This window comes from Aulonocara sp. 'chitande type north' Nkhata Bay, linkage group LG20, assembly GCF_057382095.1.
Source record: "Aulonocara sp. 'chitande type north' Nkhata Bay isolate Kocher_YH1m ecotype deep benthic linkage group LG20, A_spYH_male_GT1.1, whole genome shotgun sequence".
Classification (NCBI taxonomy): domain Eukaryota; kingdom Metazoa; phylum Chordata; class Actinopteri; order Cichliformes; family Cichlidae; genus Aulonocara; species Aulonocara sp. 'chitande type north' Nkhata Bay.
Genome location: NC_141363.1, coordinates 30,687,239 through 30,707,993, shown reverse-complemented (window position 1 = coordinate 30,707,993; position 20,755 = coordinate 30,687,239). Strand labels below are relative to the sequence as shown.

At 40.4% G+C, this 20,755-nt stretch overlaps 3 protein-coding genes across 4 annotated transcripts in view; 1 reads left to right on the top strand and 2 right to left on the bottom strand.

The window, feature by feature from the left end:
- Window positions 1-653: 653 nt before the first annotated feature.
- LOC147305923 (YTH domain-containing family protein 1-like) lies at window positions 654-10,637 on the bottom strand. The gene is made up of 6 exons (XM_086276132.1): window positions 9,935-10,637; window positions 9,098-9,122; window positions 6,259-6,338; window positions 4,341-5,987; window positions 4,149-4,193; window positions 654-3,975 (listed from the first exon to the last, which is right to left on the bottom strand). Exons 1-6 carry the CDS (start codon window positions 9,959-9,961, stop codon window positions 3,949-3,951), a joined length of 1,851 nt encoding a protein of 616 aa, XP_086132258.1. The 5' UTR covers window positions 9,962-10,637; the 3' UTR covers window positions 654-3,948.
- birc7 (baculoviral IAP repeat containing 7) lies at window positions 10,282-15,147 on the top strand. Its single transcript, XM_086276141.1, has 7 exons — window positions 10,282-12,108; window positions 12,593-12,692; window positions 13,078-13,159; window positions 13,284-13,329; window positions 14,083-14,292; window positions 14,542-14,607; window positions 14,789-15,147. Exons 1-7 carry the CDS (start codon window positions 11,568-11,570, stop codon window positions 14,986-14,988), a joined length of 1,245 nt encoding a protein of 414 aa, XP_086132267.1. The 5' UTR covers window positions 10,282-11,567; the 3' UTR covers window positions 14,989-15,147.
- A 74-nt stretch (window positions 15,148-15,221) lies between these two features.
- The window catches only part of nkain4 (sodium/potassium transporting ATPase interacting 4), a 52,971-nt gene continuing 47,437 nt past the window's right edge, over window positions 15,222-20,755 (bottom strand). Inside the window, exons 6-7 of one of the 2 annotated variants that reach the window (XM_086276142.1) lie at window positions 18,250-18,334; window positions 15,222-17,537 (exon numbers count right to left, since the gene is read on the bottom strand). In XM_086276142.1, coding sequence (XP_086132268.1) covers window positions 17,528-17,537; window positions 18,250-18,334 — 95 coding nt within the window. In that variant the 3' untranslated portion in view covers window positions 15,222-17,527. The remainder of the gene's footprint in view (window positions 17,538-18,249; window positions 18,335-20,755) is intronic. The other variant, XM_086276143.1, reaches the window with a different exon arrangement.

Genomic DNA, 20,755 nt, shown 5'->3' with positions numbered 1-20,755 from the left:
TGTTTATCACTCAGGGGGCATAGCAATGAATACTAAATAAGATAAAGTCCCACAAAATAATTGAGTGCTCCTTTTAGACCAGCTCGGATTTCACTCTGCTGTTAAACAGGCCATTGATTTACAACCAGCACTACAGAAGAATAGTGCCTGTGATAGTCCTTGTCTCCACTGGATGCTTTTGGTTGATACCTCGATCAAATTTAGCTCAGATGGGTATGCTTCTAATGATCATCTGAAGGTCTTCAAAACATATTAATAAATAAAAGCTTCATTAGATATGAATAAATGAATGGTCCAACATTACCACAAAGAGCCAAAGGTCGTGTTTTCTGTCATTTTCCAACACTTTTAGTTCAGTATTTGCTGCTGTCATGTAACTTGAAGCCTCAGGTTTGGAGCTTGTGCCACCTAATAAAATCTTTTTTTTCTTTAATTCACTCAGAAAGATTTCCAGCAAAAAGAACTCATCTCATTCTATTAGCAGTTATATAGCACCTTTTGCTGCTTAATCTGTATAGTCTGAAAATATTGTTTGCCTGTTGTTATAGCTGAAATTATATTTTGTAATGATGCAAAACAAATAAAGAATAAGCTGCACTGAGTTTTCTATCTGTTCTTGTAATTATTTTATTACCGATTGTATGCCCTCATCCCAGTTTTGAATCCATGGCCTGTTTGCATAAGCATATTTTATAAATGTAGAACTAAGAGTTACACATTAGCAGTCTTGTGATTTAGGTTTTGTTCCACAGATCTTCCCTGATGATCTGGAAAGGATTCACTCATTTGTCCACACATCCTTTAAAATGATCACATTAATGTATATCTAAGGTAGAAGAAATTCTCCATTTCAGAGTGTTTTCACGCCAGATTGTGACTGGAACATCCTACCAGCAGGTCCTTCAAATCAAGAATTCAGCACCACGGAGAGCTCCTGTCAAGGGAAGAAAAGAAAATCTATTGTGGATCAATTATATCATTAACGGAGTTTCAAAACAACTTACATTTACAGCAAGCGAAAAAGACATCTCAGACTAAACAACTAGATTACCCCCACCCTTTTCCTAATTCAAACCTAAAGCCTCTATCTTGTATTATTTTAGAAGCGTAAAATGGCTAAATCAATTTCAATAAATGTCAAATCTGTTTTTATTTTTATTCCAGGGTGCAGTAACTCCATTTGTGCACTCAAATTCTTCTCTAGACTACTTGAAACTGTGGACACATTTGCCTTATACTACAATAAAGTATTTACACTGTTGTCAGCATCATGGTGAAAAACACAAAGAAAAACAAATTGCAGCAAAGAAAACCTTTCAGTGACATTTAAGCTCTGCAGGCTGCACTACAGAGATTTCACTCATTATATAAGGCCACATGTTTGTTTAGTTACTCACAAAGAATTCATGAGATCAAGACGAAGTAATTTCTGAATGGACAGTTTATTAAGGCTTGATTTTTTTTTTAAGATAGAAAACCAAGATAGATCTTTTGAACAAGGTATCGTCACTACAGCTGTGGCCTACAAGATAAGGTTTATTTAGTACTTTGTATTTCATTGATCCTTTAATAAATATAATTTCATGGCTAACCTGACATCCCTCTTGCAGCAAACATTTCCTGACAGTTTACATTAACATGCATTTAGGCCCTGTCCTACAATCACAACCAGTCGCTTCCCGAGAGAAAGACGGCTGTGGCTGCGATGGGTTGGCGGCGGCATCCTTAAGCTTTTCCCTGCCTTTACGCTACTTGGTGAGAGCGGTGTTGGTGAAGTTAAACATGTTCACCGTATTGCTTATATCCACCTAGCTATTGATTAGTGCAGATTTAAAATAAAAAATAAAAAAATGAGGAGACAAAGAACAAAGGCTACTGTTAGATGGCAGTTCTCTCAATGATTTTTTTTTTTTTGGGGGGGGGGGGGGGGGGGGTTACACTGGTCAGGTGCAAACACACACCTGGAAAATACTGCTGTGAAGCAGACAGTTCAAATGATTTGAAGTACCTCAGCACAGTGCAGCACTTGTGCCATTTCAATGTTTTAACGGTGTTAACAGTCAAGACAGATCGCACAACACTCACATAATCTAACATAATCTGAGAATACAAACAGCTTATTTCCAGGACATGTTTACCTGACATTACTGTTAAGGTGACACGACTTCAGAGAACTGTGAAGTGGAATCTGAAAATTGAATTAGCTCACTGTAAAATCACAACAGATTAAAAATAAGAATTACACAGACGAGAGAAACAAAAATAAAAATCCCTTAAAAGGCAAAAAGGCAGTCATGAATTCCTCTCTTCATCTTTGTAATCTTTCAGTCCAAGATTAAATGACAATCTCAAACTAATCACGAGGCGCGAACCAACTGATCTCACAAATAATCTTGCTGTGAATGCTCCAAAACGGGCGTCTGAACACCCGTCATCACCCGAAAAAACAAGCTGCAGAGTAAATAATACTTCAGCCATCCCCAACAGACTTCCATTATGCAGCTTGCCATGCATGGGCACACACATCTATTAATATTTTTTATTTTTTAATATCCAATCTTTTTTTTCTTTTTTAAACATACCTCAATGTAGTTTACAGTATCATAATCAATGGCTTCAGTCTAGAACAAACTATAATCGCAACATCCAAAAAACACACAGAAACCACATCTCATTCTTCGTATTTTTTTCTTACTTGATATTAAATCAGTTACATTAATTTTTAGGTTATACATTTTTAGGCTTTCTCCATGAATATATAGGCTCCTACGTTAAAGCTTAGCATTATGACCAACATGATAGACTTAGCGAAACCAAATTAAAGGAAAAAACAAAGAAAGGATTAAGACAGAATGACGGTGACTAGACAAATATCGGAACCTTCCCCCTTTTTGTGGAACAAAAATATGATAGCAACAATTGATTCAATGCAGCACTTACATCATTACATAAATCTGATAAAGTAATTTAAGGTGGTGGATGCGACAATTCTCTCAGACTGGGTTGTGTACACAAGCAGAATCTCCTGATGAAACATACAAAGGACCCCTTCACGACAAACATCAAAAGAAAGCAAAGCAGAGGGGTGTGAAGGATGTCAATAGTACAATTTTTGATTTAAATGGTGAGAGTTCTGGTTGTGGAGGACACATCCATTATTTCTTTCCCAGAGGCCTTTGCAATTCCTCCTCTGAAATGTCTCGAGTCCCGTGTGACTTCACACTATCCCTGATTTCTCCAGCAGTGTCACTGTTTGAGCAGTTCTTTTGAGAAGTCACCAATAATTAGAAAAAAAATGTTAAGGCTCCAGAAAACAGGTTTCTGAAATGAAAATTGTCAGTAGTAAGCCAAAAAATAGAGATTTTGTCGATCTGAATGAAAAATAGATAAAACCTTGAAGAAGTTTTATTATCGCACAGTTCCAAGTCCAACATTGCCTTTGTGATCCTCCAACCCTGTTGGCACAGTTAAACCTCTGAAGCATGGCAATGTTGCCCCCAAATGGACAAATAGGGGCAGGACACATCCGTTCCTGATTGTACTGAAATATAAAGTGGCAGATTTATTTTTTCCTCCATGGTGCAGTCAAACCCTGATTCAATTGTAAAGAGGGGGGAGTGGGTGGGCAAGAGAGAGAAAACCAGTCTGTTGAGAGAAGAGTACGTCATGGAATGGGAAGAAAAATGTTTATAAAAAACTGAAATAAAAAGAGTGGTGGTGGTGGTGGCTAGGTAATACATTAAATCAGCTTGTTATCCCTGCACAAAACGTGGTGGTACATGGGGCAAAAAAAAAAAAAAAAAGCACAAGTGTCAATGATGGCAGATTCACCAGGATTAAATTAATAAAAATAAAAAAAAGAAGGGTTTGCTTGCATTTTCATAATCTTCTGTCTTTTTTAAATCAAGTCCTAGTGTAACTGTTGATCAAGCCAAGGATAGATGTCTTCTATTGTTTATTCCTGTTCTGGCGCTCCTGTTCAGAAAAAAAAGAACAAAAGCAACAAACAAACAAAAAATTACTCAAACATTACTCATATGATCATTAGACAACAACAAACTAAGTGCAGCATTTCTTGGTGAACAGATGTCTGCATGTATTTAAAGTGCTGATCAAACAGCAAAAAAAAAAAAAAGTCAGCTTTTTACCTGATCCAACCAGGAGCGGTTCTGTATCTGAGCAGGTTCAAAAGTCTGTCAAAAAAGAGCAAAGAGGAGACAGACAAAAACAAGATCAGGAACAAATCAAGAGTCAAATTATCTAAAGAAACTTTCACCAGTTTTCCACTAAAAAGGTACAAAATCCTATTTTTAAGATAACAGAGAGATGACTGTACCCACCTTGCGCACCTCTTCCTCTTCTTCCTGTCTCTTCTCATAATGGGAGAAGTCATCAAAGATGGAGGTTGTGTGTTTGTAGGTGGCAATGATTTTGAGCACCTGCTTGGCCTTTTCCAGGGGTACCTCCTGGGTATCACGGGAGTTGGTCACTGGCTTGTTGTCGTTGTTCTCCAAGCGGATGTGGCGCAGCTGGCTATTAGGCACATCCTTAACAAACAACCAGTCCACATCAAACTTGCCTTTCCACTTGTCCTGTGCCCAAACACCAGCACTGGTCCCATAGTCCACTGGTGAACGCATCTCTGCCACACCACAGAAATGACCACTGCCATTGACACTGAACAGGAGGTATACAGGACCTTTACCATTCATGGCCCGGAAGGCTGAGTCCAGCCGCTTGTTGCCATGCTCAGTGCTGCACCAGATGGAGTACTTGATGGAGCGATGAATATCATCCTCAGAGTAGCTCTTAATGATGAAAACACGGCCATTCTTCAGGTTCCAATCAAAGTCCTTGGGGTTGTAGCTATGGGAGGCCCGCAGCTTCTCCAGCACTGGGTGCGACTCTCCACAAGGTCCTTGGCTGGAAGATGCTTGGGGACCATTGTTCCCACTACCAACCACACCCATCACACCACTACCATCATGGCCAGGTCCACCCTGGCCATAACCTTGGTTACGGTTGCGTGGAGCAATCCAGCGGGTCTGGGGTTGTGGGGGCTGTGTGTGGTTTTGGTAGGGCTGGGGTGGTGGCTGGTGGTGATGGGGGGGCTGGGGCTGTAAGGCCATAGGTGGCATCTGGGGTTGCACCAAAGACTGAGGAGGAGGGGGCTGCATGGGTCCTTGCTGCATGGGGGGTTGAGGTGGCATGGCATGAGGCAGGCCAAGAGGCTGCTGCTGTTGCTGCAGTGGAGCTGTGGCTACTTTAGTCACTGGGCCCTTTTCCCAGGTCCCAATGTTCATGTTGTGTTTGATGGGTGGTGGGGGAAGAGCTCCCCCTGGGTTGGGCATCCCTGGCTTCACCTTAGCTTTTAGCTGCTGTGGTTTGGCAGGCTTGCTGGCAATGGCCGCCCAAGAGGTGGGTTTAGGTGGGGGCATTCCAATCGGCGTTGCTCCGTTTCCTGTGGCTGCCACTGCAGGTCCACCAATCACAGATCCTACAGCCTTTACTGCTGACCCCTGACCAGTGACATCCCCACCGATCTTCAAGCCAACCATACCCTGCTCCAGGCTGTTCATACCAGGGGCTTTGTTCAGGGTGTCACTGTGAAACCCTGTCTGACCATCAGGCACCAGAGTGCCCCCCAGGGAGCTGGGAGGATAGCTATAGCTGCCACCATAGGCTGAACTTTGAGTCTGCTGGCCCTGGGAGCCACTCGTCCCCCAAGCAGAGAAGGCAGGGTTTTCAGGGAAAAAGTTAAACCTGTGGGGATAGATACTGCTTCCCAGGCCCCCTGGCTGGCCAAACACTGTGTCCGGCATGAAGTGATGGTCTCCATTACTCAAGGGTCCATATGGGGTGAGGTATGGAATAGGGGGGTCACCACCTGTGGACCAGGGAGCCTCACTTAGGGGGTATGGAAATCCAATGGAAGGAGCGTAGTAGCTTGGCAAGTAAGGGTCGGTGATGGACTGGTAACTGTTGTTCTGAATGAATAGAAGTCAGAATCACAACATTAGCAAATAACTGAGTTACACTTAAAAATACCCCACAACAAATTAAATACAACTCTGCTAGTTGTGGATTTTTGATAGGTAAATAGCTAAAGGCTTCTTAACAGATCCCATTTCATTGCGTAGGTTACAAGGTTCACTTTTTTATAAAAAGTGACTGTGCATACATTTGCCATGCTGTGGCATTCGATAATGAATAACATTCTTACAACTCATGTGAGAGAAGCTGAAGAGCAGACTTTACCTGAGTTGATTGACTAGTGAGGTATGGCTCAAAGTCATTGTCATGGACAGTGTCCTTCTGATGCAGTGAACCATTTTGCACTGCAAAAAAACAAAACAAAACATTAATGGATCGTTTAAACTTATTTTGTACTGAGGATGCAGTTATGTTTTGAGGTCTATATAGCAACAGCTTTTTTAGCTTTCAAGATGTAGTGTGTTCAGGGATAACCTTATGATTGTATGAAACTCTTAATATATTTTTACAAAATCAAAAATCAAATCACACTGATGCTGTCTTCGATTTCTCAAACATATTAGTTCTATAAATGTTAGTTTAATCAGTTTTTAATGTCTCTGCTTTTCCAAAAGCACCCCCCCCCCAAACATTACACCAAAACTGCCAAACCATGCCAGACAACCAGATGTGGATGAGCTTGTGGCCTGCTGCCAGCCAGACCTGAGATGAGCACAATTTAAGACCTGTCTGTCCAAAAGCTTCAGCAGATCAAATATACCAATATCAGTGTTCATGAAGAACCAACAATAATAAATTGCAAGTAAATCTTTCTGTGTAATAATTGGTTGGGATAAAAAAAAAAAAATGTTCATTTACACAAATCAGCTACAACATTACAGTACAAAGGAGTCATTGTTTTGGACAGCTGCAGTAATAAGAATTTTGAGGCACAGGTGGAGTAATAATGTAATAAAAATGTGATTTATTGTCAAAAACTACATTTTGATATTTAAGGCTCTGAGTACTCAGGACTTTTGTGTTTTACACTGAAAATACCAAGTTTCTGGAGACACAAGTGTGCCCCTCACCTGTGAGATGAGAGCAATTTTGAAGCAACAGGAAGTTCTTATTGTGCCTTCAAAACAATATTAAGCAGGTTCTTTTCAAAATAGCTTTTTCATTGCAATTTTTAACAATTTGGTGGTATGATACAATTCACTCTGATTACAAGGGTTTCTGATTATGTTGGCCCATATGGAAAAGAAATAGAAAAAAATTATAAAAGACTTGCATCAGATTTGGCTTGCTTCATATAGTGAATCATATAAGGCTTATATGATTTACTCATGAAAGTGGCCACTTTCTCATTACTTTCATATATTGTTTTAGGAAGTATCCAAAACATACAGGTTTCATTTATATAATTTTTCAAGGGATTTTATATCTGTTTTCACTCTTGTGTGTTCATACAAGTTTCACACAAGACAGATACAAACTTTATAAGATTTATATATATATTTTCCAAATGGGAGTATTCACTGGAAAAAGACTGTTAATGTGGATGGAAAGTGTGTGAAGGATGTGAAATTTTATCAACATGGGATTTAGGAAATGTAAACTGGAATATAGTGCATCTCCAGTGATTGGAACCTTTATCCCCCCACCCTTTATTATATTGCAAAAATTTGCAGGCAATTTTCTAGGCTATGGGTGTGTGTGTGTGTGTGTGTGTGTGTGTGTGTGTGTGTGTGTGTGTCATACTGCAGAGATGGATTTGTGCCCTTACTATAAAATCATGAACTAAATAAATGCCAAACCATAAGAGACATAAATCATTGCATTTCATAAATATCAATCTCGTATGTAAACATAAAAATAAAACACGTTCGCCCAAATGCCACATTCTTCAAAAAATGTTACTGAATCCACAGGAAAGGGAGGATGTCAAATTTTACATCATAGGCCATATACACAAATGTAAGGCCACAAATGTAAGAGATCCGTCTGTACAAATAAAAACATTCTGCCAGCCAACTGCCAATTAAATGTCCATCCCCCGGGCCGGAACGGGGTCTTTGCCAGACTAATTCTGACCCACGGGCCTTGTGTTTGACACCCCCAATCTACCAATTTAGAGGTTTCTGAAATTTTTATTTTTAATAGCAAAGGTATTCTAATCTAGTATGTCCCTCTGAATGTGAAATAGTACAATATTTTGCCATTTGGCTTTAATATTATTTGTATTACATGTTAACACTTGACTTATGAAGAATAAGAGCATAAATCTTTTTAAAAATCGCTAGCGGAAAGGATATCACCTTTAAATGTAGATATTCATCTACCAGTGTCAAACACAATAAACAATGTAGTTTGACAATCCAATTAGATAATTTTAACTATAAATTTTCATTACACTGTATCAATCTCCAGCATAGTGTACTAATTACTCAGAAATATGGTATTGCACACCACAGAGAGGACAAGGATGCCAATCTCACTGGTTTAAGTAAAACCAGACTATGGTTCTTCGGTCTGTTGTAACACAGATGTTGTTACATGTTGTTACAGTGTTTTAAGTAGTACCAACCTGGGAAACTATCTCCTTTAATTGCTACATGTGGAAAAGGACAATTTTGGACACTGACCCAATCTTAATCTGCCAAATTCTAAAGAGTTCATCTATGAAAGTTGGCATTTATTCTAAAAAGTGTCTGTGTCTGGGGGGTGGGGGACTGTAAAAACATTGTACTAAAAGATATTTAGTGTTATGATAATGTGATGGTGCACTGTCCAAGACATTGGTTCAAAAATCAATCATATGCTACTTGTGACATGGCTCTGGTAGCATATAATTTATATTTGAGGGATGAGGGTACTATCATCCAAAAAAGGCCACTGACATCTAATTAAACTTATTCGTCATAGAACAAAGGTGATCTTCAAGAACAATATTGTAGTAATTCAGATACTCTTCCCTCTAAGGTGATAAGTGGACTCAAACCACAACAGCAAAACAGATCCACTGGATATCTCCAGGCCAAGCATTTAAAGTTTTCCTTTAATTTGTCCTGGTCTTTAGATGTAAAAAGTAATTATCTTGATACAGTCATCCACAACTCACCTTTAGATGCTTGTCCCTTTGATCTCTGTGTCCAAGTAAATCATAGGAAAGGGGGGAAAAGAAGACCAAAAAGTTATTTTGAGTCGGCCTGAGATATCACACGTAGCTTGTGAGTACAACCCATAATGTTACCTATCCATTGCCTAGAAACTGAACATGAGACTACTTCCCGAAGAGAGCCATCTGAAACACTTGCCTTACGCTATTCTATATTAAAAGGTGTATAGTAATTACACTTTTATTTGACATATTGTACAATGTAATGGTCTATGATTAACTGTTTATTTAAATAACCAGTTTATGATAGCTCTAATCCACATACAACTTTGCTAACTACCATAGCTCCCTTAAAATGGCTCTACAAAAGCCATCAGACTTAATGCAGCTTTCAGCTTAGTGTTTCTTAGCAGATTCAAATATTTTTCACAGCCCAGACACGAGAAAATATTCCATTATAAAAGTTACTATTTAAAGAATAAGTTAGCCTGAGCCTTTATGTAAATCTGTTGACGTTAACTAGCTTTGGGTTTCACGTATTCAGGTATTGGCTGCTACTTTTTTCCCCGTCCCCAATAGGCAACAAAACATATCGATTCTGTTAAAGATACATCTGACAACAGCCTGAATATTTTCGCAAAAGTGTCATCTTTCTTACTCGTCCAATAAAACATTTAGCAATTTCACGGAAAGTGGCTAACTCGCTAGCTACAAGCACCGGCCAAATGCTAGTGGCTTGCTAGCACTTCCGAGCAATAGCCATAGCCCAATAAATCGTTAACGTTAGCGGGTGAGGTAGCCTAGAAGCTCTCTACAGACGAAGTAAGTCGTCCTTCCTACCTGAGGGTCAATGCTTGTGGCAGACATAATTCATTAAGCAAATCCCTGGATTCTCACAGAGCCTGAGCTTGTGACTGAATTGCAACCCCCGTGATTTGAAAAGCAAGTTCACAGCTCAGTTACAGTTAGCTTTGTGGCTAGCTGCGCCGCTTAGCGTGTGGCTAGCAGTTGTAGCGCAGGCTCAGCTGTATATTTTCCACTGTGTGGACGTATCCCAACTTCCACAGTTCAAGTCAGTCGCTTCGGATACTGCGTCCGAAAGCAGTCAAGTCCCCGGTAAAGGTATTCAAGTTGATGGTACGTGTCGCCGAACGGGCCTTTCCGACCGTGAATATTTTCGGTCGCCTCTTACTTTGTCTTTTTTTTTAATTCCACAGAGGGAGAGAGAGAGAGAGAGAGAGAGAGACCTCCTCAGTTACGTTAAAGCCCTGTACACTTCCCCAATGGCTGCTCCATCCGGGCTTTGAGCCGCCGCTGTAGTTCACGTCGTTCCCCACGGGGTGGCAAAAGTTTGAGGCATCCTTACCATCGGCAAAGTGCATCCATGGCTGTGATTTAATGGTAGCAACGAATAAATCCAAGTCGTTTAACAAAAAACAAAATAAAACAAAAAACACAAAAACATAATTCTAGTTCTATAAGTACTATTCCAGTATCACGAGTGCTATTTTCTGCATCCCCTGTGGGTGTAAATAGCGCCAGGAGGTGTCAGCAGACTGCTGGTGGTTTTCTGCAGGCCCCCTAGAACTGACAGTTCAGTCAGACACAGCGCTCATGTGAGACTGTGTGCACAGCGCCACTGGTTTCCCATTGTTATGAATTTGGTATATAATCAGCCTGAAACACAGTGAGGAAAACAGTTGAGTTGTCATGATTATTTTAGTATAGCTAATTTTACATAGATTAGAAATGCAATTGTGCAGTAAATGTTACACCCTTTAACCACTAGGAGGAAGCAACGAGACATACGCAATCCCCTAAACTCAGTCAAAGGTCAAATTTATTTACTGTGTATAGTGTAAATAGATGGTGAAATGTTTGATTATCTATAATCAAATCAAAGTCGCTATAAGAGCTGTTTTATTTTCCCCATCTTGTGTAGGTTATGTTTCGACTTGGCTTGCCTCGTGGCTCATCATCTAGATATTCAACATCCCATATATTATAGACTATTTAGATAGAAGGTCTTTTAATTAGATTTAAATGTACACTTTTTTCCTTCCAAGAAAGAAGATGACACATCTTATTATTTTGTGTATTTAAGCAATTTGTTTTCACATTTTATTGTGCAAGCTCTCATTTTTATTTACCTGTATTCTTATGATCTATACATTAAGTTGTTTTCTGCTATTTTGTTTAAAGAAAAGCATCCTTTTAAAAATTATTAGTTATTAGGGAAAGGCATGCCGCTGAAATGTTTTGCAGTGTTTTCCTAAGAGGCGGAGCAACATGGCATGTTCAGGCTGTCATTCATTCAAGGATCAAAGAGCAAATATTCTGGCATTTGGGGGATTTTCTGGAAAGCAGTCTCCTGTAGGTCACTGTGCAGGCCCCCTGCAGCTGATCACATTATTTTCAACTGGATGTGCTGCGCTGACCTTCAGTGTGCACTCCACTATGGACCGCAAAAGGGATGACTGGCACAGAACAAAAAGGGAAAGGGAAACCTATATGCTACACAATGATGGATGACAGGCAAGCTATGCTTCACATCCTTGAGGAGCCTCAGATGCGAAGAGAAGGAGAGAGACTTCGAACTTTTCACAACTGGCCAGCAGATGCACCTGTCACATCTGGAGATCTGGCCAAGGCAGGGTTTTTCTTTCTAGGCCCTGGGGATAAAGTACAGTGTTTCTGCTGTGGAGGGATTTTAAGATGCTGGGTACAAGGGGATAGCCCAGCCACTGAGCATAAAAGACATTTCCCTGCTTGCAGCTTCATTCTGGGTCGAGCTGTAGGAAATATCCCACTTCAAGCTGACTCCTCAGATTCTGTGGATGGACAGCTTTTGAGTCAGCTCCAGAGGATGACTATGGATGACCAGGGAACAGCTGGGCAAGCAGTCTACCCAGAGATGGAAGCAGAGGATTCGCGGCTCACCACTTTCCACAACTGGCCCACCGAAGCCTCAATCCAACCCGATGTTCTTGCCAGAGCAGGCTTTTTCTACACAGGTACTCAAATGTCTGACTCTAAAGCCTAATAATGCTGATCACCTCTTGTTTTTAACAAACGATGAGCAAAACTATAGTATTTACTCGTATTTGTAAGTAAAATATCCAGCACAGATCTTGTCACTGCTAGAGTGACCAACCCCACTGTGTGAGAGTTCATGGTACAATTGTCCTGCTGACTCATGATGTTGTGGACAGAACAACCTAGACAAAGCTGGAGCTGCTAAAGAGGTAGGATGTGTACAGCTTCAGGCAGTACACAGGGTGTGGACACAATATCATGAACAGCATTCCAAGTAGTTTTGTCAAGACAGTATCAGGGAAGGCTTGATTAACCTTCATTACAATTTGTTCAGGTTATAGTTTTTGCATGTATTTTATTCCTTTGGTGCGTGAGAGATTTTCTGAGTTCGTTCTAAAGCTGCGAAGATTAAGTGGGCGTGTGTCATTGCTCCCTTTTCACAGCCGTCTTATATTATCGCAGGTCACGGTGACAATGTCAAATGCTTCTACTGCGACGGAGGGCTGAGGAACTGGGAGCCAGGCGACGACCCCTGGCAGGAACATGCCAAATGGTTTCCACGGTAACAACAGGACATTTCCAGGCAGATATTGAAACATCAGCTGAATGCTTTTTTTGTGTCATGCCATGGCAATATTTCTTTTTATAATGAGAAATGTGCAAAGGTTTTAGTCACTCTGGATGTCAAAATTCGCATCACATAATATCATCAGAGATGCACGTGATCAGTCCCAAATTCGTTCTGCAGCATGACCTAATTACCACAAACCTACAGCCAGAGTTATCAAGATCTTTCATGTTTGATTTGAGAAATGAACTGAAAAAATAATTAGGTGGTATTATATTTGAAAAGATGCTCTTGGCCAAATCTCTGACATACACATATACACCATATGCATAAATGTGTGTCTGTATATTGTAGATTATAAAGCAGCTTTTGTTTTCAGATGTGAGTTCTTAATCCAAACGAGGGGGCAGGAATACATCAGCAACATACAGGACACTCATTTCCACCTGGATGACACTATGGTGAGACCTTTTGCTTCTTATCTATTTGGAACATTGGAGATATTATAGCTGCACATTAATGAGCTGTAGTTTGTCACTGCTGCATTTAAATCTGTAAAAAAAAAAAAGTATATTACTTCTCCAGGGAGGATCACAGACCTCCTCGGGTAGAGATATCAGCTCCAGAGGCGGTAAGTCCTATAAAAAACAAAAATCTAACTTTTGCTGAGGAGATATGATTAACAACATAGCAGCCTTCTGCTTTCATGTCTCTAATTATATATGTGTACTCTATATATAGCAAAGATTTAAACCATCAACACTCAGTCTTGCTTGTTCACACAAGAGAGAAAAAGGGGGATCAAACATTTCTGTTTGCACTGCAAGTCACACAAAGAGAGAAAAGAGGTCTGCGGCCACTTGATTGATTTATTCCTAAGTCAACCACTTTTGTTGAAATACAGATCTGATGGATAAAGGCATACCTTTCACAAACTCGATTTAATACCTTAAATTAGCCACTGAGTAGCAGGTCCATTTCTTTCTATTCTCATTGCTTTGGGGGCAGCTGAAAATGAAATTAATGGGCGATCAATTACCTGAGCTAATGTTTGCTCTAAAATTGAAGTAATTAGGGAGAGCTATGGAAGCCATTTGACTATTGCTCATGGTTGCAGGGCAGGCATGACAGGGCAATTATTCCATACAATGAAGGAAGCACAATTATAATCCATAGCAGCTGAAATGCAGAAGGGGTCTGTGCTTTGAAATGTTTATATATTGGCAGACGGAGGTAAGCTTGCACAATTTGGCAATTATTTACACATTATCTTATAGAGGGTAGAGTGTGTGGGGTGCTTAGACTAGTATAAAATTCACATAGTGTCCAGTGAAGGCTGCTGCTTCTCTAATCATCCTGGCATCTCCCTTCCTCTGATCCCCAGATCTGGTCGGAGGTCTGGGAGCTTCATCGGCCATGCTTTCTCCTGTGGTACAGTCTGTGCTCCAGATGGGCTTTGAAGCCAGCCTGGTGGAGAGTCTGGTCCAAACCAAGTACCTTCTGACAGGCCAGCATTACACGTCTGTATCTGACCTGGTTACTGATGTACTGCAGGCGGAGGAGGAAGACAGACAGAGCAGGCCTCGAAGCAGAGGTAGCTGTCATTGTTAGAAAGCAACTAAGTTTATTTACATACATTTTCTGCTACTGTATATATTTCCACTTCACAATAGAAAGGGGGGGGTGGGGGTTTCTACTTTTCCTTTCACTGTATTTGTTCAACAGCCATTGTATTTCAATTAGAATTCAAATGGTTTTGTTTTTATTAAGGAAAATTCACCATTTTAATGGATCCTTAAGTTCCGAATATATCTGACTGACTCTTAATGTTCGCATACATCAGACCCAGAGATGAGGCAAGGCTCCAGTGCTGGAAATGTAAGAACACAGACACCTGTCAGAGAGAAAGGTCAGCAGTCAATATCTCAAAGATTTTCAAAAAAGATCAAAATTTTGTGCTTGTAGTAGTTTTATTTATTTGAAATCAACCAATTAAACAGTAAATGTGTATAATTACTATAGGCTTGACTTACAACATTGTGCTTGAACAAATAGTTTGTGTGTTTGTCTTCATCGGTTTCTCCCAACAGTTAAGGAAAACAGTCCAGAGGAGCTGCTGAGGCAGCTGCAGGAGGAGAGGACCTGTAAAGTGTGCATGGACAAGCTTGTGTCCATTGTCTTCATCCCCTGTGGTCATCTGGTGGTTTGTGGTGATTGTGCTGCCAGCCTACGTCACTGCCCCATCTGCAGAGCTGTCATCAGAGGCAGCGTCCGTGCTTTCATGTCCTAAGGCTGTAGTGAAAAGCCACCCCTATACAGGTGTTGCATGAGTGGCCTTGAGTTTTCCACAGGCCCCAGTTTCTGTTGTACTGGAAAGAATAAAGAGTGCTGATTGCTTATTTTGTCAGGGTTACCAGATCATTTTCTACAATAAACAGTTCAAGCTGCCATCATATTTATAGCTTCTGGATTTTATTTTTTTACAAAAACAGAATTACCTACTAAATGACACATGGGACCATCAAAAGAGCACATTCTTTTATTAACAAACACATATTTACATGAGCACAAAGCACAGTTCTGGATAAATAGGAATACAAATTCAGGTCACATCGGGTTGGAGGAACACAGGACGCAAAATTGAAGAGAAAAAGAACCATTTCCACTTTCTATAAAAACAAAAAGTATCTACACAGAGATAGACTCTTTTCAGTGGAAATTTAACAAATATAACATGTTTCAACTAATACTAGTCACCAGGTTAGGAAAAGGCTGTATTGCACTGAGAGGAAGACCTGTTTTACATTAGGATTTTAGAAGCATTTTCCTGTTAATACTGATTATGTTACAATATGAGGTGCTTTGTGTTTTTACTCACACGCTAGCTGGCTTCCCAGGAGTGTGTAAACTTTAAATTATAAAGAAACAATGACACAAAAATTATTGCATCTCTCAGACAGCGAGGTGATCAATCGAATGGAAACAGTATTCAGATCATTTTAAGAATCCTAACAGTTGAAAAACTGTTTGTCTGGCAGTAAAGCACATTTAAGATCACAGAGGACTCTGACACGCACTTGATAGCTGAAGTTGCTGAAAACAGAAATGAAAAAACTTCCACAGAAAACAAGCCAAGTGGCCAACTATTCCAATCAATTAACACAATGCAATTACTTTCAAATGGACCAAATCTCAGTCTATATGATGTAGCATACAACTGAAGGCAAATACAACTATGACAACACAAAAATAAGAAACAAATCCTGGCCAGGGAAAGTGCTAAAAAAAAAGGGAGTTTTATGGAAGGTTAAGCATGCAGCAGAAACTCAGTAGCCTTGAAATTTGCACATGAATACTATGAACACCAGAGGGCAGTAGTGATTCACACAACCAGTAAGGCGTGAGCGAATCTGACTTCTTGATGACACTAACAGGAACAAAAGAAGTGCTACCAATCAGTATGGGAGATATGAACTTTTTCATTTCATTTCATTTGAATAATTGTCGTTTTTCTGGGTCAGAATACAAGAAATTTAAGTTGCCAGTTTATATAAAGCAATTTAAAGACACCAGTTTTGCTTTTTACTTATTACTTAATATGCATAAAATTACAAAACAAAAAAACACCCCAACATGCTCTCAAACAATCACAGCTGCGACTATTAACACTGACAATTTAATTTAAACTGCTGAAGTGACAGGAGAAAACTCTCTGATCTATTCATGTATATGCCACGCTACTTCTACACTGAAGACCATACCCAGACATCTCAGCACTGTTGTGCTTAAATATGAACAACGAAACAACTTCTATTGTTTTCTTCAAGTTAAAAATATGCTATGTAACCTTTGTTTGAGTGTGTGTAATGATCACCCTTGGCAGATCTGTCAGTAGTTAGAGGGGGACTGACGTGAAAACAAAGCTTTCAGCGTATCATCGAGCACAAACACCTGACACTTCAGAAACACCGACTTTGTTGTTGGTGAAAATAGTCACAATAATAAGACTCCCGAAATAAAACTAAGACTCGCATGCCATCCTTTGTGTTTGAATGCCTCTTGCAGGCTCACGCTATTTTGCATTCTTGATAGCTCACATTTTCAAACTCTAAATCAAAAGCTAATTTTAACCCTCCCAGTTTCATTATTTACATTTTCTATTTTTGACAGATGCCCCTGTAGGTTTGGTGCTTTTGTTCCCTCCCCACCCTCTACCTCTACACTCCCCTGTCTCTTCCTGCTCTGCTTCTGTATTTATGCACACACATCCTGGCCTAAAGTAAACAGACAGCACACAATAGCTCATTCCACAGGCTCCACTGTAATTCAGCCCTCCGGCTAAGATTTGAGCCAAACCAGCAATAATATGCTAAATCAGTGAGTCCTCTAAGACACAGCACCACAGACTGGCAATGATGGGCAGCCCCTGATTACATCCACAATGTATTTAATAGCTGTACATGTTCTATACAGTCACAGTCTGGGAGGGGGGTATTTGCCCATTGTGGGCAGGTTGCAGCAGTGGGAGCACAGCAGAGAAATCAACACGAACAAAATGATTGATACTTGCCCAAATACACAAATACCCCTAAATACATGCTTTGTTTTACTGCAATTCCCCAGCTCCCTAAACCCGTCACGATGGACCCTTACAGAGAAATGTTGGCTTTTCTGGGCAGTACATCAGCAAATTACACGTTTAAAGGACTGAAATCAAAAGAGGGAGGAACGTCTCGTGCACCGAAGCGCACTGGGACGTTTGTGTCAAAGCAACCATTTTGTCTCTGTAGGAATTTGCTGCATCACCTCCCGGCTGGATGTTCTCCTATTTACGTAGACCTGGAAGGGACAAAAAGATAGACAGAAAGGGCATAGCTTTAAGACTTGTTGAACAACCAAAGGAAAAAGATATTTCTATTCACACAAACACACACACACTTAGAAGAATTTCTCCAGGATATACAGGTAACTCTCAGTAGGTTAAGAGGGGAGATGAAAACTTCCTCCTATTAGAGACAGAGTTGATTAAACTGTCAAGAAGCTAATAAAATATTCATTTCATGTTGGCAGAGAATTATTACATTACTTCCCAGGCTTATTTTTATTAATTCCTCTGCACGACTTAAGTGATTAATCCAATTGTAGACATATTTTTATGTGTTTTTCTACCAGTAGCTGCCTGTGGACACACACACTTACGCACACGCACACAGTGCTATGAAAGGTCTCCATATTCCCCAAAGCACACTGACAGGATGTACCATGTTTCAGACACTAGTTTACTCCCCAGACATGAGTCATTTCTCCAGATACTGAGTAAGCAACTCTGTGTAATCTCTGTCAGTAAACGCTGTGTTGCAACCTAGAGATGCTGACACTAAACTCTGGCACGGACATGAAAGTGGAGATTATTTTCTTGCACTTTCCAACGCATGTAAAAGTTTCACGATCACAACTTGCACCAACAACAATGTGAAAGGTCACATAAATATGCTTCCAACGCACAGAGACAAATACACATGTAATGGGATGAGAGCGCACTCGTACTTACGGGTACATGGGCTTTAAGAGGAGATGAGATGATTTCTCATTGACATGGTAGAGTGGGAATGGGTCAAATCCTCCAATAAAATCAACTGAAAACAAAGTATTGAACACATAAATCCCGGAGTAAATCAAAAGACAGACAACTAAAAATACATGCACGATTAAAAAAAGAAACTGAATGAAGAATGAAATGGAAACAAAAAGACACAATGGGAACAAATGGAGTGCACAGATGTTGTAAGGTAGCTTGTGAACAACAGTGCAAACTTTGAGTCTCTTTTAGTTTGACAAAATCTACAAAAGTAGAAGAGAGAGAAAAAACTGTTTTTCATCTGTGCATCTGCCTCAAGCCTAAGGGAAAGCTTGGGAACAGGTGAAAGCTTGCCAGCTGTCAAAATAGCTTAAGCCTTTTTATCGCTCAGAAACAGAGGTGACCTTCAGCCACCAAATTGATCCTCAAACCTTTCTGTTTAATTTCTCAGTTAAGAGTTCAGACTCTAGGCGAGGTGCAGATGAGCGAGCGAGTGTTATGTCATGCGAGAAACAGAAGGACATGCTGGTACCAAAGTGCAGTGTGTTTTTCACACATGCGGAGAGAGGGATTTTTGAGATGGATGGAAAAGGCTTGGGGCTTTTGAGGGGACATAAACGGCAGAGAGGGAGACAGACAGAGAGGGGAGGAAAAAGGAGGAGAGGACGGGGTGCGTCACGCTTGTCGGTCTGACTGACAGGGAGCCAAGGAGATTAGGGAGTCCGTGTGAAAAAGGCCAGCGTGTCCAGGAGCTGCGAGTCTCCTCTAAACACAGCGAGTGGAAGAAAAGTAGAAGCTGCACCCTATTCAGTGGGAAAAGACACCAAATATATAAAGGACCCTAGCTGAGTGAATAACAAAATGAGCACATCTGTTTCTTTTTTGGAACCCAGCACCTGTGGTGGAAAAACACACATACAAGCCAGCCATAGAGACTAGTGGAAGGCCCAATCAGTTCCATCCAGATAAGAGGAGGCAGGGGTGGTCTGCTAAATGCTGATAGGTAGACAGGATGCGCACACCAGCCAGAGGGGTTGTGCTGTGTCACCCCTTTCCTCTGACCCTGTCCCGGTTTCCAGGCATTCACTGTTTCATCTGCACACCACAAACACACACACATGCCACCCACCCACCAAAAGATACAAAGATGCACACACTCACACACACACAAAGCCCTCTCCCCTGCTCTTTTCTGTACGAGTGATTTTCTCATTATAAGCAGGTGGGGATCCATCTCCTGCCATGATAAACCGTGCTGAGGAATACAGCTGGATGATAATCATGGTTGCCATTTTTAGACACGCTACAGCTCGTGGGATAGCAAAGCAATATCGCTCGGTGGATCCCTCCACCAGTCTGTGAATCTAATACTCTGGCTCAGAGTGAAATATCAGCTTGACTACTGGATGGATTGCCACAAAATTTGACACAGATATTCGAGGACTCCGGAGCAGAAATCCCAATGACTTTGGCGATATGTGTGCCTTTCATGTAAAACTACAAATAGGTCAACTTCTCCACTTGGAAAGTATTTGAAAGTCAGATTTCTGTAAAGAATCTTGTGACATATGCACTGACCAACCTAAACTTAAACTGGGCCCGGTGTGTATGATGTACTATTTTGTATTATATCCTTATTTTCTGTCATGTATATACACTGTTAGGATGCTAGTCTCTCTTATTTAGCAAAGCCAGAGCTAAAAATAATAAGCTCGGGCATGTGCAAGCAATCCACATAAGCTCTTTTCACAGTAGTCTTTTCGCATATAATTGCTAAGTAAACACAGGTATTACTAATTAACCAGTAAGATTAATTATGGCTCTGTTTTTTAAGACAGGAAACAGCTGTGAAACACTAAATAGAATGGGGCCGCTTCTGTTTAATCAACCTGAGCTACAATGCTTAAAATTGCTGCTTAGAAAAGGACCTATGAACTAAAAACTAAGGCTTTTACAGTACAGAAGCCCCACCCACCTGCTGTTCAAACCTTTTGTTTACCAGGGACAGCCAATCATAAGAAAGCTGGCTTAAAGGGAGGGGGAAGGGTTGTGAAAGAGATTGTTGCATATAGATGATGAACTGAGGAGCTGTGTCTGCCAGGACCCAAATAAGGATTATTTTGTGTGAATCATTTAAATCTGCTTTATTAAGATTTCAAGAACGAAAGAAAGAAATCCTGGCTTGGGCATAATAGGTTGCCTCTAAAGCTGCCTCTTTTCACTCTAATGAAGACATTCAGTGTGTCAAAACATTACTTTGCTCTCTATTAAATGCTTAATTTATAACCCCGACCTCTATTCCTCCTACAGACTATATTGTTTTTCAGCCAGTTAATTGCTTGTTCCATGTTGAATCATTTCCCTATTAATTACAGCATGCATCAGTCTGATCCTGCTCTGAGGCCGGTCTTCTGTGCAGCTCACTGATTCTTGATGGTTGAGAAATTACTGGAAAAAAAAATCCATATGACTGTGTTTT